Below are 26,349 nucleotides of genomic sequence, written 5' to 3'. Positions count from 1 at the left end.
AATGTTTGTTGGGTTGTCACCAAAACGTCTACTCAACGTCGTAAATGTTTGTTGGGTTGTGGCATAAGTAATCTCTTACGATATTGTTAATACCTTTAAAGTTTCTAATTTATTTGTAAAAAAAAATCTTATTGTGTCGTAAAAAGGTCGAAAGCAAAATTAATTTCCTTAACTTTTTTTTTTCTATGTACGAAAGGCTATATTATGTACGAAAGGTGTTCGACTTAGTCATTTCCATTTGACCATATTCCGTGAAATAAAATCAGTTAGATTTTTTTTAATTTTACAATACATACAAGCTCTTGAGGGCTGTAGCTTCTCAAGGAGTCATCGAGGACGCTCTTACTACTCGTACTTCAACCCAAGGTTAGCTCTTAATAATATAAAAGAACGGAATTTTAAACCAAATCCATATTAGCATTATTATTTTAACAAATTTTATAAGTTAACACAATTTTTCTACTGAAATTAATTTCATATAATAATTTTCGAAAATGCACATTCACTATGAGCCAACTAACAAAACCTGAAAACAGTTTCATTTTAGTCATTCATAATAATTCTCTAAGGGTGTATTTAATCTAAAATTTGGTCTAAGAACACCATAAATTTTATCAATCTTCTAAACTTCATCACCATCCTATAGTTTTTAACCGTGGAGACATTGTGACCTACCTCTATACTACACGTATTGTATACCTTTTTTGGACACCAGTCCTTCATAATCAAGTTGTCAATTTCATATTATATATCTTAACTAAGCTAAGGATTAATTGTATCAACCTGATTATGATGGAAAATAAATCATCAATAGCTATAAGCTATATCAACTAAAGCCATCGAATATTATGGATGGACGGCATTACTTATGACCGCTTTAATCAATGCCCGACGTCACAAGGAAATTAATGATAATAATGCTACTTATTACTATATTCTAATACTTTGGCAAGGTTGGAGCAGGGGCAGTAGGCGCCAGCAAAGAATCATCTGGAGCCGAAAAAGGTGCCTCTCGTAGTATTGTCGAGTGTCTGACTGAAGCTCTCCGTTTCTCCTTAATCGCCTGCGCTAAGAAGAATGTGCAGAATATTCCCGTGCTCTGTAACAAGAATGATAATATGAATCAAATGAAATTATTAAGGACCAAGTACGTATCGGCCTATCAGATATAATGATAACAAACGCGATTTTGATAAGTTTTCAAAGTTTTATTTATTTATTTTTTTATGAATAGATAGGCTTGCGTTTGACCACTATTTCACCTGATGTTAAGTGAGAATGTGGTCTAGGATGGATCACGCTTGCCTAGAAGTAGCCTATTCACTCACGGCTTTAAGATCCCCAAATTATAGCTACCCGTAATTACAGACGCTGGTAGAGAGTTCCACTCTTTAGACGTACATAACAAGAATGTACTAGCGAATCGGTTAGTGCGTATAGTGGGTATGTCAACCATATATTGTAGGTATGTCAACCATATATATTTGTTGACATGATTTGCGTTAGTCCCTTTATAGCTTTTCACTATTTCTCAAAAAGTTGATGTTTACTCATTTCTTAGGGAAATACCACATATCCTAATAAAATAATAGGAACATGCTGTACCTACAGATATTTTTTTTGAATATAAGGATTCTTAGTAAATTCTACCGTAGGGACTAGGAGGGTAGGGAGGCTTGAGGAACTTTTAAGATTTATAAGAAGCTTTCGTTACATCAGGAACATTCCTGACATTTTTTTATGCCCACAATCTATTTAAATAAAAAAAAAAACAAGATTCGAACTCTACTCCATTATTCTTTGAGTCATCCCAGATTTTATTATAATTTATAAATATATTTTATAGTTATTTAAACCTAAAAACTGAAGCTGAATCATTCCATTACAAATTCAATTAGCGCTTAATAAATTAAGGCAGTCATAACATAAACGGTACGACGTCATGAGATAAAAGTCACAATACGCAAAAGCTTGCTTGCTGCGTGTTAGTATTTTGCTAATGATAAAACAATTTGTAATATAAATGACTTCATGTTTTTATGACCCACTGGTTTTCACAACGAAATAATTCAGTTATTTGATTTTTTCGTGCAGTTCAAATCTAAGGAAGGAAATAATTAATTGAACTGAAGTTGCACTAAGTACCTAGTTAGTACAAAACAAGCTGTAAGCTTTGTTCTACAGTACAGATTTTATTTTCTTTTATATATTATTACATTTTTTTAATTTAATAAAAAAAATATATACATGTATATATATACTCGTATATCTATATATAAATTTACGTAGAAAAGTGCATTGTGTGGGTACTAATAAAAATGTATGAAAGAGATAGGTGGCGTTGGTATAAGATGCTTTGCGTTCACATTTTCTAAACCGACCCCAACCTGACCTTTCTCAAATCGACTTAGTCCTAACGTCCACCCTTAGGACAAACGGACGCTCCTAGCCCTCCTAAAAGGCCTTTCCTTTCACAGCTGGGTCTTAGTACCCGGCCACCCCACCCGGTGACGCTGTAAAGCCCAACAGTAAGAGACCATCCGAAAAAAAATTTTTTTTAATGTTTTAAAAGCTATGTCACTTATTGTTAGACAAGATCCGACGAAGGACACTTATTACTTGCGTTTTTTGTAAGTACCCAATCTTTTAATTTTTTATTATAATATATTCGAATCAACTTTACGATAAATTTTTATTCTTTACTAATAACTACCCATAACTTTAAAGTTAATTTTTTTTTCTATTTACGAATACGAATAGTTTACGCATTTATTTATTTATTAAGTAAATTTCAACGGATACAAAGACTAAGCGAAATAATATTAAATTAGAATAAGTATTTAGAATTTGGTGTAGTCAAGATCACACAAAAAATTACCTATTAAATTTATTTATTCCTTATTTATATTTGACTTCATCATTACAGCCTATACAGTCCACTGCTGGACATAGGCCTCCACAACTTTACGCCAAAAATAACGTGAACTCATGTGTTTTGCCCATAGTCACCACGCTGGGCAGGCGGGTTGGTGACCGCAGTATTGGCTTTGTCGCACCGAAATTATTAAAATAGTAAATATTTGACTTATTCATTATTAATTATACGTTTAAGAATAAAATAATTCCAACGTTCCGTTTCCGTTGGAAACGTTCATGGCTGTATCGCTGTATGTCATGGTGGATTGCACTTGCGTGTATATTTTTTCTCGAACAGTGCTCGTCATATTCCATTGAATAAATTATTATTCAATGGAATTATATTGATGTATAAACAAAAAAAAAACTAAAGCGCATACATAATAACATATAATTAAAGATAAGTTAGAATAACAATAATTTTACTTTTTAATATCACAATGTGCTCTAAATAATTAACAGTGTATATAGCTATAGTGTCATCGAGTAAAATAAAAATAAAAATACAGTAAACCGTAACCCCTTCCTTGTAAGTTATACGAAAAATTATCGAACAAAAAATTTATCTATGACGGCGGCAGGCAGCGATGCCAGAGCGAAAGAGCTGTCGTCATATTCGATAGGTGATCTAGGATTCAAGGTGTAATGACAATCTAACAAAAAACGCGAGACTACGCCGATCACAGAGGTAAACGTAAACCGACTGTTTCATCCTGGATAAGTGACGGATCTAGTTGGTGCTCGAATCCTCCGGCTTCGCAGGGGTGCTGAAACTATCAGTGTTCCTCTACTATATTATGCATGTATTATACATATAAACCTTTCTCTTAAATGATTCTATTTACTAAAGAAAACCGCATCAAAATCCGTTGCGTAGATTTAAAGATCTATAAGGATACAAGACAGCGACTTTATTTTATACTATGTAATGAATAATGATTATGCTACAAGAATGTTATGTTGGTATATCTTTAAAGGATTATCATAAATTGTTTGTTATTCACAATGCAGTTATTCTTTTATATGACTATATATGATGAAAGTTACGATTATAGTAATAATTGCTTTAAAGAAAACTAGAAAACCCACATGGGCAGATACCAGCAAATGAAGGGCGCGGGTACAGCTATTTATTAATAAATAATAAAATGGTAGGAAAGTCAAAACTGTACATTGAATATTTTTATAAAAGAATACTTGGGGTGTGATCTACAATCGATACCGAAGCCAAAAATATAGTTTTTAAAATTTTTGTCTGTTTGTCTGTATGTATGTCCGGGATAAACTCAAAAAGTACTGCATGGATTTACTTCAAATTTGGCACGAATATTATTAAGAAGTCGGGTCAACATATAGGCTACGTAGGTATTATCACGCTATCACCTACAGGGAACGAGCAGTGAAACTTTATTTCTACAACGCATTCTGTAACAGCGTGTAATCTAACGACGCATATTTTAATGTTATTATTATTATGTTAATAACCATGCTATAAGCTAGCTTCACACTATAAATAAAGACATTCTGTAGTATATTTAGTATCAGCATTGCTCATTGCACCCGTGCGAAGCCGGGGCGGCTCGCTAGTTTATTAATAAACTGTCAAACGCGTGTCGTTAAAATAATCGTAAATATTCCAAAATTTTCCAATTTTCTGCACGATTTTCCTTATTTTTATTTAAATAAGACCATTCTACAAAGTGCATATTAGTAAACTTAAAAAGATAAATCAGTCTAGGCCTTATCGAGTTTTACGCTTATATATTAGTCATACATTGAGCGTTTCAATTTTATTTACACAGACAAATATGCAAGTATACATGGCATGATTTGATCATACGAGGAGACATATTTGGTATCCTTATTTAGTACTCATCGTCAGTTTTATTGCACAATAACACTTATAATTTTATATATTGACTAGCCCGTTTTGACGCAGTTTTTAGTGCTTTCTGCTCCGCCGGTTGTGGGTTCGATTCCCACCTCGAGTCTGGGTGTAATATATATATTTATTTATATATTTATATATGTATTATTTATAAGTATGTTTATCGAAAAAAAATATGTAGCTAAATCAGTCGGCTGTTACCTATAACACAAGCATTAAGTTGCTTATTTTAGAAACATACGACCGTGTGTGTATTGTTTAGATAAATAAATAAATAAAAATATATGTGCATGTTATGCAGTGGCCTCAGATTAATAAACATTGTTTATTAATCTGTGGCAGTGGCGTAGATAGACCGTAATCCCCGTAATAAAATTTGTTTAGGCTTTCTTAGTTTCATTTTGCGGTAAGACTTTTTCATGAACAAAATGTGTTGTAGGTATGTCACAACCCCCTGTGAAGGTTTTTTATAAAATTACGTTATCATTAGTGACACGAAATGTTGACGTCACGCGTGTTTAAGTATTCAAGAACTCGATAGAAAATACGTTTTGAAATTATAAAGTTTGTCAAATACGAGTGTCCAAGCAACGTGCCTCTAATCGTCGTAATACAAATAATTATAATTTATGTGGGTAAACATAAAGTGAATAAATAATACTTGTATTGTTACACGTTTTCTAAATATGTATACTTATGTGTATATAAAGAGTATCCCCTCTTTTAAATATTTGAATTAAGTGTTTTGAAGTGTTATTGCCAGACGACAAGGAAAAATAATTCTCGTGTTTGCAGTTAATCTCCTCCGAAACGGTCCAGCCGTTTCGGAGGAGATTCTCATGTAATTTTGTGTGCATATCGGGTAGGTCTGAGAATCGAACAACATCTATCTTTCATACCCCTAATAAGGGGGGGGGGGGGTTGAGAAGTTTAATAAAATATATGGCAAAACAACTTTCGCGAGGTCTGCTAGTAAAACTATAAAAAATATGGTGGTTTGTAAGTATAGTATAGTGTGGTGGTAAGTATAATTATTAAAGTAAGAGTTGGTAATAATAAACATAAATTTTCGTTTCCTTATTTTCAGGTGAGAGTGTCTATAGATTTAAGTGATTTTTCTTACCATTTAATTAAAATTTAACGAAATAAAAACTTTATTTTCAGGGCAACGCAATTAGTTCATATTGAAGAAATACATTATATGTATACTATACTTTTACAAATACAATAATAACTAAGTACTACTACTATGTATATTAAAAAATTGTGTTTATTTTCATAGTCAACCTGCTATCAGTAACCTAGTCGGGTTTGCGTGGGTGGTACGGGTCGTGTGTAACTAATAAACCAATGAATCGTTTTGAGTTAAAAAAAAGGAGTTTGCTTTATACCACACGACTGAAGTAAAGCTCCTTTAGCTCCTACAGTAATATACGAAACGTAACTGTCTCTCTATCTTCACTAACTTATATCTCCCTCTCAACTTCGGTTCGTCTCACCCGATCACACTTTTTGTAACGCTATCTTCATGCATTCACCAGCTTACTCCCCAAGTCAAGCGTGCGTAAAGAAGTTTTACTTCAATAATTGTGTTTGCTCGCAAACGAAAAAAAAACCAACTTCAATTACATCGACGAGTAATACAACGTAGATCGACGAAAAAATAGTCAAGTAACTACGCGTTATCAAAGATTACTCAAAAAGTAGCTATCAGATCTCAATAAAATTTATATGTGACCACATGACAAACATCAGCTTTCGATTAAATTAAAAATTATTAAAATCGGTACACCCAGTAAAAAGTTATTGCGGATTTTCAAGAGTTTCCCTCGATTTCTCTGGGATCCTATCATCAGATCCTGGTTTTCTTATCATGTTACTAAACTAGGGATATCTTCTTTCCAACAAAAAAAGAATTATCAAAATTGGTATACCCAGTAAAAAGTTATTGCGGATTTTCAAGAGTTTCCCTCGATTTCTCTGGGATCCTATCATCAGACCTGGTTTCCTTATCATGGTACTAAACTAGGGATATCTCCTTTCTAACAAAAAAATAATTATCAAAATCGGTATATCCAGTAGAAAGTTATGCGGTATAATATAACGTAAGTCGACGAAAAAAGCGTCAAGTAAAAACGCATTATTAGATATAACTCGAAAAGTAGTTGTTAGATCTCAAATAAATTTAAATGGGACCTATTGACACACACCACCTTTCGATTAAAAGAAAATTTGTCGAAATCGGTCCACAAGGGCGAAAGTTCTGATGTAACATACATTAAAAAAAAATACAGTCGAATTGAACACCTCCTCCTTTTTTGGAAATCGGTTAAAAATAGATCAGTATAAGCACTCAAGATATAATGTGAGGATTGCGATGGAACTAGGTAGACACGAGTGGAATTAGGTAGTCAGTGACAAAGAATATGATTCACTTATTACGTAGTAGAGGTATTTACCCAGCTGTGGGATTTTTACAAAATTGTACAGTATACAACAGTATAATTAAGATTATCTTACATTTATATTAAAATTAATATATTACGTTTATAGTCAAATCTAATTTTAAAAGTTTGCTATACATATATAGGTACTTATTTACGTTATCTGAAGTTTATTACTAGTAGATTGCTTAATATAATTTAACTACTTATTTTTTTATGTACTTTAATTAAAAAGGGTTTGATTTATTATATGTGAGTCAAAGAAGGCATGTATGAAATACACAGGCTGAAGACGGGCAGCAGCGTCTTCGATGCGACAAAGCCAACCCTGCGGTCACCAACCGGCCTGCCCAGCGTGGTGACTATGGACAAAAAACATGAGTTCACGACATTTTTGGCGCCAACTTGTGGAGACCTATATCCTGTATGGACTGTATTAGGCTAAAATGATATCTTATAACCGTAAGTAAAATGGGGTGAAACCGAGACAGTAGCATTGTATTAAAATAAGTATTTAAGGTTTACATGCCAAATTTTCTGAGCGTTAGTTAACTAACTTACATAAAATTTATCATCTACTATTTTAATATTATTAACATGCTCAAGATTGTTTTAATTGGTGGAGAGGCATTTGGCTTTTTTCTTACACACTTAAGAGATTTGCTAGGGTTAACAGTATCAAATTATTTCTTTTGTTTTTACGACTCGACAGAATTTTAACCCAAAATTATTAATCAGACTATTATTTTAAACTATACTATCAGTAGGAAAATATCATTATAAACAGCATAAATAATGTGTTCGGTGGGAAGTTCCACGACTACCAAAGCTAACTTTTCCTTCTCGTTGCATATTGCATATCTTTTAGTAACAAAATTTGCATGTATTATTTTCAGTGCTTATCCTGCTATTTAGGAATCAAAATTATGTTAAAATCCAACTTTTTTTTACGAAATCGTCTATCAGACCGTATGCTTGTTTGCCAACTTAGTGGTATAATTTTTTTTGGATAGTGTTTTTTAAAATAATTTAAGAAAACGAAAAATACAAAAACGAAAATTGAAATGAAAAATTGCCAGCCTTAACTTACTTATTCAACCTGTGACATAAGTGTTGAGCTCGTGTGAGTCTTAAGAAGTAATTTTAACCTCGCCGAGAAATAATTTAACACTTATATTGAAACAATGATTTCTTTGAACAAACAGAAGAGTACACAGCTCGTTACATTGTTGAGTTTTTCTACAAACAGTTCGAACGTAATAAATAACAACATTTGAATCAATATCAATTGAAACCTAAGTTGTTTGGATGAAAAAAACGTTGAACTGTTGAAAGAACAATATTATTGTTTCAAAGTACTTATTAAGCTTTGTGACCCGATTTTTATATACTAAAACATATAACATAATAGTTCATATAGAATGCTTAATGTCAGATATAGATAGAGAGTTATATAAAGTCACCAAAACCATTTAATATGTTGGCCAAAGTGTAAGGAACAAGATTACCGATTACATCAAACACTAGACGTAAACATAAACTAATACCTATCAGGTGTTATTAAATTTTAGTGCGTTAACAACAGTCGCTAATCCTTAAAGAAGCATGATGTTAACAAAAAAATCTATAAGAAATGGGCACGAAACACAATACCTAGGTACAATAGCATAAAGCGAAGACTAAAAAAACAAGACTTATAAAAAAAGTAGAATAGTCCGACCGTCATTCAGAAAAAAAAAAAGATAAAACACAGCGATATAGACATATTTAATGTATAAAAATGTAGTAAAACATGTTAAGCATAATTACTTAGTAAGTTTCGAAGTTCTGATGACCTTGAAATAGCCCGACCTTTGCCCTAGTCAAGAATGCCATTGGTTACAATGGAATGATTACCTAGTATAATTCACGTTGCGTGCTTCTTATCTCTACGTTGTTTGTTTTTTTTTATATATATATTCTGGAATTAATTATTATTGTTCATTGGGTTCTCTACATGAAGGGTCAAGCCTACGGAACCATAGTATTTACTTTCAGTCTGTCTGTCGCTCTATCTATCCATTAGCTGTCACAGGAGTGCAGATTAACGTATAAGATTAAAATCATTCGTAGAGTATTCATTACTATAGTCAATGTAGGCGGGAAATTTTGTGTTCAAGGATAATGCCCGTTGCGGTAGAAATTGTAATTTTTCGTCAATAACAGCGTCACTTCGCGAATAATTGATAAAAGAAAATACTCTAACCTACTTTATTTAAATAAAAACTTTTAAAACGATATTTTATCTTTTGGAATACAAAATATTAAAGTACATTTTAAATATTTTATTTAAAATGGTGACAATAATGGTATATAAGAGTTAAATTTTCGATGTCATAAATAGAAAATCAGATACGAAATAGTAAGACAGATTCTAAAGACTAAGACTCTAAGACTGATTCTAAAATTAATGATATACAACACTTGACAGTAAATATAATTTCTAACCTACTTTTCTCATTAAATAATCATCTATCAAAGTATTTTTTAAATTGTACTAGAAACACCAAATATTATGGACTCCAAAAACGTTTTAATTAGCACATAAAACGCATTAACTACCTTCTTGAATCGGTAAACGTATAATAGAAGTATAATATAACCCTTGTATATCAAACACGCGATCGTTTGTCCTCCCAATCCCCTACGGAGATAATCTCTTTAAATCGACATCCTCACTCATCAGTGCCTCGCTACTATAATCACTACGGGTATTAACTATCGTTCAAACTAGTAGCCATGTCCTTTTCTAACTGTTTGTAAATGAAAGAGACGAGATGACATCGTTTTAGTGTATTTTATATCTGCTCCCACGCAGTAGCAGGTGTACCATCTAATGCGAGTAGTTTGATAACATCCTCTGTTTCAGCCAATCTTCGTATTATGAACTAGTGTTTCATTGTTATGATAGACTTCAATATATTCAGGTACACGGTTTTGGATTTTGATTTTTTTTAAAGTACATAGTGAGCTATTTTATTAAAATACTAGCTAAGCCACGCGATTTCACTCGCGTAAATTTGAGAAAAATCACACTAAAATATTATATAGACTATATACTTTTTCAGGAAATGAACTACCCAACACAAAAATAATTTTTCAATTGGTTTTTTTTTTTTTTTTAAGTATTAAAACCTTCCGTGGGCCTTAAGGAACATAAAAAAATAAGCTGAATTTGTCGAGCCATTCTCGAGTTATGCGCTTAGCAACATTCATTTTTATTTATATAGACATAATATTTACACTTTTATCACTGTAATCTATACGTCTGACATAGGTGAACAGATGTAAAGACTCTTTGATGAGACTTAAGTAATACATACGATAAATAAATAAAAACTATGTGGCATACAGTTGAACATAGTAAATACATATTGCTACAATTTTTTTCATATATCTTCCGTACATATACGATGAGAATGGGTTTTAAGAAATTTTACTTTAGCAAAATTTTTAATTACATCTCAACTTTTGTAAAGATATACCTTCATAAAATTAGTTATTAGCTTCAATATAATAATATAATTAATGATTGCCATTTTAAGTAAAAATATGAAGAATATTTATAAAGTTGACGTTACAGGTAATTATTTTATTTTAAACGTTTTATATAATAAGCACTTTAAATAATTATTTAAGTTATAAATATAAAATGTTGGTTCGTTAACTTATCTGAAAATAACTATAAAATATTTCTTGATTTCAGTAGACTTCAAAAATACCTATGTAAAGCTACCACCAATAATAATCGGCAAGAAACTCTGCAAAAACTTTTTTTAAAAACCATCAATCATTATAAATTTGGCCATGTCTGCATTGCATGAAATACAGCGCCACTAAACCAACACATCTTTCTCATTAAAAACCGCATTTATCGTCAAGTAATATACAAATATAACCTTGAATAAATTACAGTACCTAATGGGTAATTACAAGTTACAACTCCAGTCATCGGTATTCTAGTAAAATCGACAACATAATGAGCATTCAATAGAAATAAATAATGGGAGTCACTAGTTAGTAATACACACATTGAAAACTACGAATCTTATGTACATAGTTATATACATACGTACACAGTATACAATTGTAAATAGCTATATAAATATATACTGAGGTAGGGCACAGCAGGAAATCACCTGCTCAAAATATGGAGCAGCCCGACTACACTGAATAATACTGTCTTCAAGCAGTGTTCTGTTCCTGTTGGTGAGTAAGGTGACCAGAGATCCTGGGGAGAATAGGGGATAGAGTCGGCAGCGTACTTGCGATGCTTCTGGTGATGCACACTTCTATAGGCTACGGTAATCGCTTACCATCAGGTGAGCCGTACGCTTGTTAGCCGACCTAGTAATACTTAAAAAAATAAAAACCTAAGCTATAACAATTGTAAGCGTTAAAGAATTTGTTTGTTTGTTAACATCCATTATACCCACGTCAATAATATGTCATATCTTGGGTATTAAAAATTCTCTCAGAGTTAAACGCCTTTTTTTTGGTGATCTAACTCATTGAAGTAAAGCCTAGAGCTATAACTTGTGACAAGCCACCGAAGCCTTGACAGTCTGGAACACTATTTAAAATAAGACCTACTTGAAAAGTTACTGTTATAAGAGTGTCAGTTCGATTTAGTTCCAAAGTCGTGGAGCTAAATCGTTAGTTTCCGCTGTTACTCACAATCTTGTATTAATGACTCATAATTGGTTTTAATCTAATAATAGAACACGCAACTATTTATCCAATAATTTCTGGGTAAATGAGAACGCGTAGTTATGTTTACATTAAGAAGATAAGCATGTCATACAACACATTCTAAAGTAAATAATTAGATCCAAATTAATTCCTACATTACAATCTCGAGCCGTCGACCGAAATATTTACTCGTATGGTGCTTAAAAATTAAAAAAGAAGTAAAAATATAATCTTATAAATGTTTCTTTTATAACATAAGGTCAACAAACCACATACAGGATTGTTTGTTATTGTGTCATGTCTAATATAAGATATAGAAGAGCGGTGACGTCACTGCGCGCGCGCATTGATCCAATTTAGAGCAAGGTTGTATCTTTACCACTTAGCCGTTTAAAAATTAGACTCATTGAACTAATCAAATATTGTCGGCTTAATATATCGAGTCGACGGAATATATAGAGCTTGTGTAACTTCAAATATGTGTCTGTATTTGTATGAACGGATTAGTCTCATATGTTTCAAAATAACCGAAAATCTCTGAAAGTCGATATTGTATTAAATACAATGACCTAATTTGATCAAAGTATTGGCATATGTAAGATAAAAAGATAATTTAAAGTTTATAGCAGCATCTACTATCTCAGTCTATAGTTATAAAATAATGAAAAATTTCTTTGCTCAAGTAGAGTACCTATTTGTAACAAAAAAATTGTAATATATAGGTAAAAATTATAATTACAATACATAAATTTTCATCTGATGGATGATGGGGTGACATCGACTTCGTCAAGTTGACGAAGTCCCCATTAGTACAGATTAAAAAAAAACTGAGAAAATAGAGAAGAGAGCCCTAACAGAGATTGCCCGCAAGCCATACATTCATAATCTTTTGGTGAGTTTAGATTCAGTTACAAAATTTTCGATAGTTTATGAAGACAAGTAATCCTTGTCGACCTTGACTCATCTGCTTACCGGATGAGAATTCTGTTTTATCAAATAAAATACGCTTCACGTTTCAGCCTATAATATTCCACTGCTGCTGAAGGATCAGCTTAATCCACCACGCTGCTCCAATACGGGTTGGTGGATATATTCTCTACTATGAGTAACGATCGCTAATCAGGTGTACATGATAACAACCGGGACCGACGGCTAACATGCTCTCCGAGGCAGGGTGGGGAGACCCACATGGACTAAAAACACCCAGGCCACGGCAAACATCTGTATGGCCACTACAAATGTTTGTCATGTGCGGGGATCGAACCCTCAACCGCCAACGCAACAGCCACAAACCAGTGCTGTGACTGTTGCGCCAACGCGTCGTCAATAAAATACGTTTCTGAATATATATCAATAGGTTTGCCATAAAAATATGATTGACGTTATTTGTAATCGTCTGCTATGAACCTTATAATGTGAGTAGCTTCCTTACGACATGCCCGACAGTCTTTACAATTGACTTTTATAATAAAACAACCAATTGAAAATGAATTTACGTAATAAAATACCATACCGTTATACGTAGAAATTAAATAATTAATACCACGTCTACCTTAAATATTAGGGTGCTTCTTTCTTTCTAATAACGATTTATGCATTTTTATTTCTTTTAAGTCATAACTTATCGTTATTTAACTCCTTAGTCAGAGAAAGAAAACATACAATCACATTTTAATAGACAAAGATATCCCTCATTTCCTGTGAATGTTTGTTTATGATTATAATTATTCCAAAAATATTGACTCATGTTTACATCTCATTTATCGCGAGAGTACGCAAATGTCATCATGCAAGCTTATCATTATTAGTCTCCGATGAAATGAATACCGTTTCAGATTTTGTAGTCATCATGTGCTGCGTCAAGTCGGTGACATGTGTGCGTGAAGCTTTTATAAATACAATTGCGTGTATGTGTGTTAGGTGCTATTCTAGCATGTTTTTGCGTATACCTATACGCATTTCGATTTTTTTATACCATTGGGGTGGCAAACAAGAGTACGGTCCACCTATTAGTAAGAAGTAAGGAGAACCTTAAATGCGTTTTTTCCGCCAGTAAATATGCAATCTTTGAAAAGCTGTTGGATATACACGAGCCTTAAACATAATATAGGCACTTAAATATTTAATTTTTATAATAATATTTTTATAATAATCCACGTACATCCAAATTTATAAAATAAATGGTCCTAACTGGCTCATTAATCATCGAAGAACATCGACCATTGAAAGATACCTTATATGAAATTTTGGCGACAGTAGTATTACAGTATGAAAGTCGAGTACTTAGTTTTATTTCATAGCCCAATGAATTAATTACGAATTCATTTTGGAACTTTTAAAATTAGAATGGCAATTTTACTATTGTTGAAAAAAAAACGTAACCATGTTTCATAGATCAAACTTTAACCTCAAGAGGATAGCAATGGGCAACGAATATACTTACGTAGGCAAAACGATATGAAACAGTTTTGACATAATCTTAAAACGCAAGATAGATAATAATGAGCGTGAAACAATGCATCGCCTTGAACACCGCTGGATAATGGAGGCCAATACCCACTACGGCGCGGTGAGGTCATTAATGACATGATATTTCACGAACCGTGATGAGTAAACAACTTAAATCATTTTCCGGTTTGGATGTTTGCTATAAAATTCACAAGTAACTACGGAGAATTTATAACCTGTTGTAAACTATGCCTGGACGTCACGTGACGTGCTTTTGGGTTTATAAGTGGTAATAATCCTATTACATACGATCTGCAACAGTCCATAATGGGACTATATATTCAAAAAATTAATAATTCTTATTAAAGTCGGCTTTAAAAGCACTTCGTATTAACTATGAGTACCATACGCTTAAAAAACTTTCCCTTAAACTAAACTAGCGACCCGTCCCGGCTTCGCATGGGTGCAATACTGATACTAAATATAAAAAAGATATTTGCAATGTAAGCGCAAAAAAGGTGTTTATTTACGACATCACATTAGAAACCTCTAAAACTATCAGTGTCCTCTACTATGTTATGAATGTATTATACTCCTATATACCTTATATACATATAAACCTTACTCTGGAATCACTCTATTTACTAAAAAAAAACGTATCAAAATTCATCGCGTAATTTTTAAAGACCTTAGCATACAGACAGCGGGAAGCGACTTTGTTTTATACTATCTAATGATGGGCTAAGATACTGGGATATCCGGAGATACAACAAAAATACCAAGACAAACGTTAGACTTAGAGCGTACAAAAATATTTGTCATATTTGGAAATTAAGCCCGCAAACACCAGTGTAACAACCAGCTCTTATGACTAATAAACCAAATCATCATCACGTCATAAAGATAAGTCATCAAAAACGTTGTTATTAATTTTAATTGTGAACTTAACTTTATGATGAAGAACAATTAAAATATTTAGGTGTTAGTTTAATTTACAAATAGTTTATCGTTGGATTTACCTTAAAGAACTTTTGCCTTTTTTTTATTTAGTATTTAAATAGTTAAATTTATTGCAAAATACGTTTGTTTTTGTTTTAACGTATTATAAATTTATTTTTATACAATTTACCAATTTGTACGATATTTTCCAAAACTCATTTACAAAAGTTGTTGTTTAAATAGCTTCCGCTAGCTTGTTCTCGTAAATCGGTAACACTTGGATTTTTAAAGCCTTAATAAAAAATAATGTTGTTTTCGAATCCCTTAGTTTTGAACATCTATTTGATCGTTTGGTTATAAGACGATAACAAAACAATAAATTGAAGTATGTAGTAATGGTAAAATAAGTTATAATTCAGGATTCTCTATCTATTTTTTCTTGAATTTATTTTTGTTATCTTAAATAACTACAAAAAAAAACCAATTACAATGATGGTTCGCATTATATAAGGTTAAATTTGTAAAGTATTTTAATTATATCCGTGTTTAATTATACAATTAATGCGGGCGTAGATATTTAAATTTTTTACTCAAAAGATTACATCGAATAGTATCGGAACCGACAATACCAGAAATTTATCGATATTTATTATTCGGAAATGAAACGCAACATCCCTATGTTTCCACTTCATTGATTAATCAATCGGAACCACAAATAATCGAAAACGAAATGATTTTAACTCGTGAGAAATCTGCCCTTGGTTAATAGATAGACTTTTAAATTTCACAATATTAACAATACGAAAATTCATTTTAACAAAAATTCAATGCTAGAGACTAAGTATAGATTGAGGTGTTATTATTTGTGAGAATAGTATAAGTATTTTATCATTTTAATTTGTATTGCGAATACATGTAGTTGATGTATGAATAGAAGCACTTTGAAATTAAATTAAATTCAATGTGATTTATAAAACAGTAGCGACCTCTGTCCGTCCATATTTTTTTACAGGATAAGTAATCACCAACATATTATATACAAAAACCTTCTCCGAAACACGCTACATCTTTGACCGAAGTATTATTCCGATCGGTTCAATAGTTTTTGCAGTAAAAACCGGAACTCCATTTATTAGTATAGATATAGACTGTGTCAAAAGATACAAATATTTCGATCTGAAATATGATAATATTTATTTAAGTAACACAGGAAGTAATAATTTGTTTAAAATCTTGAACAGCCCGCCCTTAGAAGAACAACTTCTACGTAACAAAACAATTAACGAAATCGTACTGCTACTGCTCTTATGTACTGTTCCTACATTGGGTAAGGCTTTAGATTAAGAAACGTCGAATTATCTAAGCTCAAAATTTGACAGTTTATCAGCATAATTTCGTTACAAAAAAAAATAAGCCTAACCTGTCTATCTTCAAAATGTCGGTTCTGAATCTAAAGCCTAGCCCTACAGCGAAATTAAATAGCCAAAGCTCCTGAGAATGTGCTCTAGTGACTGCTGGGGTAAGGTTGGCGACTGGCTTGTAATGCATCTGCTCCTGATTTTGCATGCGTCCATAGGCTACGGTAGTCAGTAGTCGCTTACAACCAGGCGGACTGTACACCTATATATATATATCAAGCTTACAGATCACAGCAACCGGGATCAAGGTTTATTTTAATTATTTTAGACTAATATACCAAACGTAAGTGATACTGAGTTATTGAAAATGTAATTTCATGTGTGTGTACACTTAGAAACATAGTTATATTGTACGCGTGTACGTGACTCTACCTAAATAGTTGCACTGATTAAAAAGTGCATATGTAAGTGACTCTCTGATTTAGTTCTCTTACTTTTGATGTAGGTACGTGGCGCTGTAATTGAATTTTTGAGTTTTTCTTCATATTATACAGTTTTATCGTTAAGCTATAAGTTATGTTATTCACTAGAACATAAATAAATATGATACTTTGTGCTTACTTGTACGTAATACTATTTTCTTAAAATTAATAAAATATATATTACAAGGGATTAAAAACATTTCCCATAAATCGTTGAATGTCTGAGATATTGCTCATCAAAGACACTCTATTTCCTTTCTCGAGCGACGACGTGACAAATTCTATAATCGAGTTTGCTCGCAAATGAAAAACCCGACTTAAATTACGAGTACATATACAAGTAATACGACGTAGGTAGTCGATAAAATAGTCAAATAAATGCGAATTATTAGGGAGACCTCAAAAATTACCCGACGGATCTCGATTAAATGAAATGACTACATGACAAGCACCAGCTGTCGAATAAGAGAGAATCACCAAAGTCGGTACATCTATTTAAAGGTTATGAGGTAAAACACGAAAATACATTCGAAGTGAGACCCAGGCACGTTAACAGAAAAATATATGGATAAAATATATTAAGTAATCTACTCGTAATGAACTGCAGATAATCTATATAAAAAGTCAATAAGTATATATATGTATTGCAAACTTTTAAAATTTTATTTGATTTGTAGTAAATAACGTTTTTTTTAAATACGAGTATTTATCTATATATTACAAATAAATAAAATTGGAGTGTCTGTTTGTAATATTAAAATAACTGCTCTTTACTATATGCATATGAATGTACACGGTATATATACCAAAATTATTTTTTGTAAAAATTTTGTCTGTCTCTCTGTCTGTTTGTTCCGGCTAATCTCTGAAACAGCTGGAATGATTTTGACGGGATTTTCACTGACCGATAGATAGCTGATGTAGTAAGGAGTAACATAGGCTAATTTTATTTTAGAAATTTATTTCATTTATAACTCTGCCAACTAAACAATAACTTTTTTTAAGTTCCACGCGGACGAAGTCGCGGGCACAGCTAATTAAAAATAAATTAAAACTCAACAGTACCATCCCAATATAACCTGGCTAAGATTTAACAATCCATCGAGCCACCTAGGTTTGAATGTTGTAAGATGATGTAGCAATATACAAGTCTTTACACCTACGTCAGTTACAAGCGCTAATAAAACTCCTACGTTCTATGATAAATACTTTCTTTATACGGAAGTGTCTCCTCGTTACGTAATAGAAACTTATTTACATTATTTATTATATTCTTATTTTATGTTTGATTTATAAAAATAACCTGTATTAATAAATAAAACGACGCCGTGACGCAACGGTCATACTGGTTTGTGGCTGTTGCGCTGGCGGTTGCGGATTCGATCCCCGCACATGACAAACATTTGTATTGGCCATACAGATGTTTGTCGTCATCTGGGTGTTTGTGCAGTCCTTGTGGGTCTCCCCACTGTACCTCGGAGAGCACGTTAAGCTGTCGGTACCGGTTGTTATCATGTACACCTGATAGCGATCGTTACTCATAGTAAGGAATATATCCGCCAACCTGCATTGGCGCAGCGTGGTGGGTTAAGCTCTGATCCTTCTCCTACATAGGGAAAGATGCCTATGCCCACCAATAGGATATTACAAGCTGGTGCGAATAAATAAAATTAGTACATACGTTCAACATACAAAGACGGTCGACTGTTCCTATGTTAGACAATATAATGCCAGTGTTTTAGGCAACAGCTGACTTATAAACATACTTATAATATTTTGTTTAAAGACTTAGGTCCTAGACGATCTTCTTTGTATGTTATAATGTATATCACGGTAGAGAAAAGGTAGAGCCATAGGGAAGTCAAAATGCAAGATAAGCTTGAAAATATTTGCTTTAAATATATATTTGGTTACACTAAAACGTTTTGAATTAACAGTATAGTAAACACTCAAATAAGTATATATACTTGCTCTGTGAGGTCGGAATGCAGTTGTTCCACATAAATGACACGTAACCTAAACCTAACGCAAGAGATAAGCTAAGTGTTAACATATTTATTGATTAGAGTAGGTACTTAAGAATTATATAAATGACATTATTTTATATAAGGTAAACTAACGGAATCGTATTAAGCTAATGGGAGGGACTGGAGCCCACGACACAGGGAATCCTAGTGTGGGGACCAGAGACATACTATTCTTCTTGTGACTAAATATAACTGATGTAATATGTGTTAATGTTATGTACTAACGTTTGAAGAAATAAAGATTTATTTAGGTTAATTCACAACCCATTTATTACATATATAATACTTACTTCAGCTAATCAATGTCAGAACCAATAACTAGTCCAAAAACAGTTTTTATGTCTCTTAACTATTATTTCTTAAATTACTGACGCTTACAATATAAAATCAATGTCCTCACAAAATTTCAAATTTCTATTGCTTTGATATGTCAGTCTGCACTTTGGATTTTATATGGGTCAGTTAAAATTATGTCAACGGCAACCACTAGGATTATCTCCTCTTTTTTTATATAACTAGATCGGCAAAGAAGCGTACAGGTACCAGGAGTGTCTCCTGTGTCGGGGGCCGAAAACACACAAAATACAAACACACACGCCCAGACCACGGCAAACATCTGTATGGCTAATAATTTTTTTTGTCATGTGCAGGGATCGAATCGGCAATCGCCAGCGCAACAAACACAAACCAGTGCTGTCGCCGTTGCGCCAACGTGTCGTCAAAATAATTGTGATTGCAGGCAAACGAAGAAAAACCGACTTCAATTATATCGACAAGCAATACAACGTAGGTAGACGAAAAAATAGTCAAGTAAATACGCATCATCAAAGATTACTCCAAAAGTTGTGATCAGACCTCGATGAAATTTAAATGTGACCACATGATAAACATCGGCTTTCGTTTAAATTAAAAATCATCAAAATCGGTACACCCAGTAAAAAGTTATGCGGATTTTCGAGAGTTTCCCTCGATTTCTCTGGGATCCCATCATCAGATCCTGGTTTCCTTATCATGGTACCAAACTATGGATATCTATCTCCTTTCTAACAAAAGAAGAATTATCAAAATCGGTTCATATATATTATATATATATACGGTCGAATTGAGTAACCTACTCCTTTTTTTGAAGTCGGTTAAAAATAAAAGACTTCTTATGACAAATATAAATTTATTACAAATCTTATATTCAAAATAGCGGGGACCGTCTAATCTAATCAATAAAGTAATATAACTTTACTGGTGATGAGAAATTTTTTCACACAACTAGGTCGGCAAAGAAGCGCACGGCTCAGCTATTGGTAAGCGATTACCGTAGCCTATAAACGCCTGAAACACTATAAGCATCGCAAGCGCGTTGCCGACCCTAACCCCCAATTCTCCCCAGAAGCTCTGGTCTTACTCATCGCAGGAACACAATACTGCTTGAAAGCAGTGTTATTTAGCCGTGATCGTAAGGTCGAAGTACTTCCCCAGTCAGGCTGTTCCAAATTTTGAGCAGGATATTTTCAGCTGTCCCCTACCTCATTAAAAGGTATATTTGGTCATTCATTTTTATTATTAGGTACTATTAATTTTCGAAAACAAAAAAGACACATAAAAAATGTTAGCCTTAGTTTCTTCATCTTAAAAATGTCTCTTATATTTGGTCACAGAGTATTTTACAAGCCGTCAATTATATATATGTATATACTTGTGCGAATGACGATAATTCTGTCAGTGATGGGCGTAGAAAAGGAAGGAGGGGGGGGGACACTAATGAAGCTACGCTAATTCTATCAGTAGGCTGTTAATTATGACGAAAGCAACAATTTAATCCTCAGAGACGTTGCGTGATATCATTTATTTAGGTTCAAATGGGAATTACAATTTACATGTCGTATTACATAAACAGATATTTAGACACAAATACAATGGTAAATGCGTATTTTATTTAGTATTTTATCAAGGGTGATACATAGCTACTGAAGGTAAGTACCTAAGTAACACTTTTGTCTAAAAGTGTGCAAATATAGAGTTAGATAAGTGTACATATATTGTAGTTAGAAAATAAGTGTACATATATTGTAGTTAGCAAATAAGTGTAAATATAATAAAAATAATCAGTATATAAGAATATAAAAAAAGCAATATGTAGAATAGTCTTGGTCAGTGGACTCGCGTCGACTTTTAGAAATTTGAAATTTTAAGACTAGTTATTAAGGTTTCTAGATTCTAAGTTGCGGTGAAGTACCGATGCATGTTAAATAATAATAATAATAATATATGGAATAACAAAAGCACGGGCATAATAAGCCTGTGGATATATTACATAATTAATAAAAAAAAATATAGAGTTAGATGAATAGGCGTTTATTACTCTTTCAAGCACAAACTACTGAACTGACTGAACTGATAATCTGTACGTAGATCAAAAATAACACATGTAGGCTCCTTTTTAACCGACTTCCAAAAAAGGACGAGGTTCTCAATTCGATTGTATTTTTATGTACTTTTTACTGGGTGGACCGTTTCAATATTTTTTTTAAATCGACAGAATTGATGAGTATTTATTGAGTTATCTCTAATACTGCGTATTTACTTGACTATTTTTTCGTCCACCTACGTCGTATTACTTGTCGATGTAATTGAATTCGGTTTTTTTTTTTCGTTTGCGAGCAAAAATAATTACTCGTCGGAAATTACACGGGTTAAGCCGTGAGGCGCGGTTTGTTAATAATAAGTGTCAAATGCCCAATTCAAAACAACAATAGAAGTATGTTTATCTACAAAGTTTTGTTTCCAACAATCTTGTACAAGTGATGCGTATTTACATTCATTTAAAGCTTTAGTATATGAATTAGAACAATCTTACCCCCTTACTTATACTTAAGGTACAATTTGCATTAATTTAGTGTTACTGCAAAAGATATATGACGCACTCTTAAACAAGCATAAGTCAGACATGCGAATTAAATTAACAAAACGTATATGAGGTTGAAGTACTCTGTTCAATATTCTTCAATATAATAATGTTCTTGATTGATGTATAGTACATTGATATGACTCCTTTAGTTTGAACGATTTTTCTTTATGCAACTAGGTCAGCAATCAAGCATCGTCTCACCTTACCATCGTAAGCGATTACCGTAGCTTATAGAGGTCTGCACCACCAGAAGCATTGCAAGCGCGTTGCCGACCCTACCCCCAATTCCCCCCAGGTGCTCTGGTCACCTTACTCACCACAGGAACACAACACTGCTTAAAAGCAGTATTATTTACCTGTGATCTTCTGAAAGGTTGAGGTACTGCCGCAGTCGGCCTGCTCTATATTTTGAGCAGGAATTTTCCTGCTGTGCCCTACCTCAGTTTACCGATAGAATACATTGTAGAAATTTTGTTTAAAGACTTCGAATATAACAAAAACACCTACTTTGCTTTTGCTTCTACTTATGTATGTAATACTTCTTCTCTGTGTGGATATAGTTTCATGTAAGTTACATGTAAATAAAATTAGCACTAACCTGCAACATTGAAGCTATGAGCGCCGTCAAAGCGACCATAAGTAGCTGACTCTTAGCGTAGTCGTGCAATAGGTTACCACAACCTCTTTGGTATAGTTTCGAACAATCTGACGTGTACGGTTTTTGTATAGAATCCAACGGTCCCTGGCCGCAGCAGGAGAACGGTACGTGACCAGTCGAACTGTAGTCGTTTGGTCCGCTCACTCCACAACACTCGAACTGAAGATAAAACATTTAATGCTTAGTTTTTTTTTTTATACTATTAGAGTGGCAAAAGCGTAGCGTAAGCGTATCTGATGGTAAGCGGTTTCTGTAGCTTGCAACAGAAGTAGCATTAGAAACGTATTACCAGTCTCCAGACGTCTTCAGGGGGTCTGTCTACCTTACTCAGTATTGTTTTATTGTTTTCTATATAATACTTACTAAAAACTCTTTACAGTATTCTAATAATATCTCTTCTATAATCTTTATAAAATTATTTATTTCTCTATCTAAAACACTAACGCATATTAAAAATATATATCGCTTTATATAATTTCTTTACAGAAGATAGAGATATGATACTTTTATTTATATAAAACAAGGTCGGCAAACAAGCATACGGCTCACCTGATGGTAAACGATTACTGTAGCCTATAGACGCCTGTAACGCCAGAAGCATCGCAAGCGCGTTAACGACCCTACTCGTTATGGAGCTCTGGTCACCTTACTCACCACAGGAACAAAATTAGTTATTTAGCTATAATCTTCTGTAAGGTCGAGGTACTTCCCCAATCAGGCTTCTCCAGATTTGTGATGGATATTTCCTTCTCTGCCCTAACATAATTAATTATTACACTTTTAAAAACGAAACCATTGTCGAAACTTACAACCATATCTTCATATATAAACTGGGCTAAGATCTAGATTAGGTAAAACCGAATTAGAAAAACCGAATTATGGGGTTTTTGGGTGTGGAGGGTGGAGGGTGTAGGGGAATCTATACAAGGTAACACTGTCACACCTCAAAACCCCATGGTTATGGAGATATCTATGGTTAAAGTTTTGAGGTTAGAAGAAGAATTTAAAGCTATTATAATACCTTTGAGCTCGTACTGTTTGCATTGTGTGACAAATCGACACTTTTAAACAAAATAACGCGTCAGACATAATATTCTAATAAAATTAGTAACATTGCGTGCTAGAATATAGGTTTAGAAATTCGAAAAATACCCAAAACCGAATCGGAGCACCCCACTGTCCACGTGGTCTTGGTCTGTCCTACCCCTAGAGTGTTTTTTTTTTTTGTGCCGCGGAGGCGCGGAGGGAGGGCAGCCCTCGCCCGCCGTGCGAAAGCGCGCGAACGAATGCGTCGAGGAGCGGCTGAACGGAGCATGAGTGAGCGTGCTTTCGCACGCAAGTGCGGAAGAGCTGCACTTCCCGCAGCGCCGGAGCCAAGCGTTCCTCTAACTTTCGAAATTCTTCTTCTAACCTCAAAACTTTAACCATGGATATCTCCATAACCATGGGGTTCTGAGGTGTGACAGTGGTACCAGGGGTAGCGTTCCCCACCCTCTCCTCCCTCAACCCCCCACGGTCCCGAAATTCGGTTTTACCTAATCTAAAGCTTTACCATAAACTGTTATTTTATTATGAAAGTCGTACTTACAATTTCCTAACTTTCTAATTACAGTACGCTAAAGTTTTAGTGAGATAGTTTTAATTGGTTTATTCATTAAAAGTTTTCTTATTTTCGTCAAGACTTCGCTGAAATAGTAATTTATTTTCTAGTTACTATTATAAACATAAACCTAAGACAAAATATTGAGATTTAGAAACGTAAGTAATGCACGATAATTATAATTATTTTACTTGTTTTTTTTCTTCTATTAAGTAGAAACATGAAAATAAAACGTACAATTTTTTTAGAAATTAGTAATGTATTCAATGTACCTATTTACTGTCTCTGTTTGTTTATTACACTGTTCCACTACATATTTACATCCGCAAATGTTATGAAAACGATACACACTCATTTAACAAGCCTACAATGTTCTTCACTAATATTCTTTTACATATAAAAAATGACACGTGATCAAGCGTGATCTTTATTTACCATATAAGGTAATCAATATACGCTGATAGGAATATTATAAAACGAAATTTTAATTCTTAATAAATACGAAGTGAAAGATAAAGCAATTGCTGTAGGAAATTTATGGCATGTATATTTTAACTGCAGAACAATAATAAATAATCTGTATAAGTTCATAATATGTATTATTTCTGTTTTGGTGTACAATAAAGTGTATTGTTATGTTATGTTATGTTAAATAATAGATTCCTAAAGTTTTAGTAGGTAATAAAGCGTTTCAATGTTAAATAAAACAATGCAATAAATAATTGTACCTTAACATGCAATCTGTCCCATCTCACGGAGTCTGAATTTGTTTCTTTGTTTTCACCAGTTAACATGAAATATGAGGTCATGGTCGTCTTTATGTCTATTTCGATGTTATCCCATACCACCATTGCCCACACGAAGCAAGAGAATTCAATTATCACCACAACAGTTATCAGAATACCGGCCTGTAAGAATAACATTTTATTTTTTTATGAAATAAGTTGTAACTTACAGTTTAGGTAATTTATTAATAGATGACGTTGGCGTCACAATTTTACCATTGACTATAAAAAACAAGTAAATGTTAGATTGATTGTATGCTTTTAAAATAATAAGTTTATTTTAATGTACTTTAATTTTTTTAAATAATATGAGTAATAAACAATGTAAAAAGTTACCAGTATAACGTGAATTTGATGCATAGATTTAGCTGTTCTCCAACCTATCCAGGCTATAGAACACGTGATGATGGCTATCATCAACAGTAATATTACTGGGTATTGAACACTGACTCCAATGAAGTGGCGGTAAACGAAAAGCCGGTACAGGAGGAACCCACTAACACCAAAAAGTACCACTGCTGACATCTGTCGACAGACGATAAAAGTTTTTTACACGACATAGTACCTAAAATGAAAACTTGAAATCATTTTCTATAACACTTGCATGGTATGTTTTGCACTTATTGTCAGTACAACTAGCGCCATTATTAAAGGGAAATCGTTGGAAAAACGTACAATACTATTTAGTCGTATTATCTTTAAAAATCAAGACAAAACTTTTATTAAGACTTGTTAAAAATTTATTTCACAATTTATTTTACGCTGCGTGCCTCTTTCTTACTGTATTTATTGATAAAAAATGCACAAGAGCGAAAAAATATTTCAAGTTTCCCCTCGAGTTGTTATGACAACACAATGACGCTGAATCAGCGTAACAGGAATCGTAAGAAGACTTTTTATTAAAAAATATATAAAAAAGACTTACAGCGAACAAAACATTGAAGGTCAGTACAAGATATTTCCAGCAATTCGATGACAGAGCCATTGTGTTTCGTGTTCAGTGTTCACATGTCCGAGATCTCGGTCGAAAGCCAAAACAAAGCGGCCGCGGTTGTTCCACCTCAGGGAATGTTTGTATGTCGCTCAGCTAGCGTAACTCACGACTGGCGGTGCAACGACACACCGACGTACGGAATTAAATCGACAGTAATTATCTAATGGTGTATCTTCG

At 33.2% G+C, this 26,349-nt stretch overlaps 1 protein-coding gene across 1 annotated transcript; it reads right to left on the bottom strand.

Moving 5' to 3' along the window:
* Positions 1–879: 879 nt before the first annotated feature.
* Positions 880–26,278, bottom strand: LOC123654080 (23 kDa integral membrane protein-like). The gene is made up of 5 exons (XM_045590040.1): positions 26,104–26,278; positions 25,515–25,703; positions 25,122–25,301; positions 22,734–22,952; positions 880–1,099 (listed from the first exon to the last, which is right to left on the bottom strand). The coding sequence occupies exons 1-5, from the start codon at positions 26,161–26,163 to the stop codon at positions 938–940; spliced, it is 810 nt and encodes a 269-aa protein (XP_045445996.1). The 5' UTR covers positions 26,164–26,278; the 3' UTR covers positions 880–937.
* Between the last annotated feature and the right edge of the window lie 71 nt (positions 26,279–26,349).

The sequence above is a fragment of the Melitaea cinxia genome, chromosome 5, assembly GCF_905220565.1.
Source record: "Melitaea cinxia chromosome 5, ilMelCinx1.1, whole genome shotgun sequence".
NCBI classification, from domain to species: domain Eukaryota; kingdom Metazoa; phylum Arthropoda; class Insecta; order Lepidoptera; family Nymphalidae; genus Melitaea; species Melitaea cinxia.
The sequence above is the reverse complement of the archived record's forward strand: the minus strand, read 5'-3'. Positions and strand labels throughout refer to the sequence as shown.

Coding starts and splice junctions, on each gene's coding strand:
- LOC123654080 (XM_045590040.1), bottom strand. CDS start 26,163: ATGGCTCTGTCATCGAATTGCTGGAAATATCTTGTACTGACCTTCAAT. Junction 25,704..26,103: donor CCTTCAATGTTTTGTTCGCT/GTAAGTCTTTTT, acceptor GTCTGTCGACAG/ATGTCAGCAGTGGTACTTTT. Junction 22,953..25,121: donor GGGACAGATTGCATGTTAAG/GTACAATTATTT, acceptor TTTTATCTTCAG/TTCGAGTGTTGTGGAGTGAG.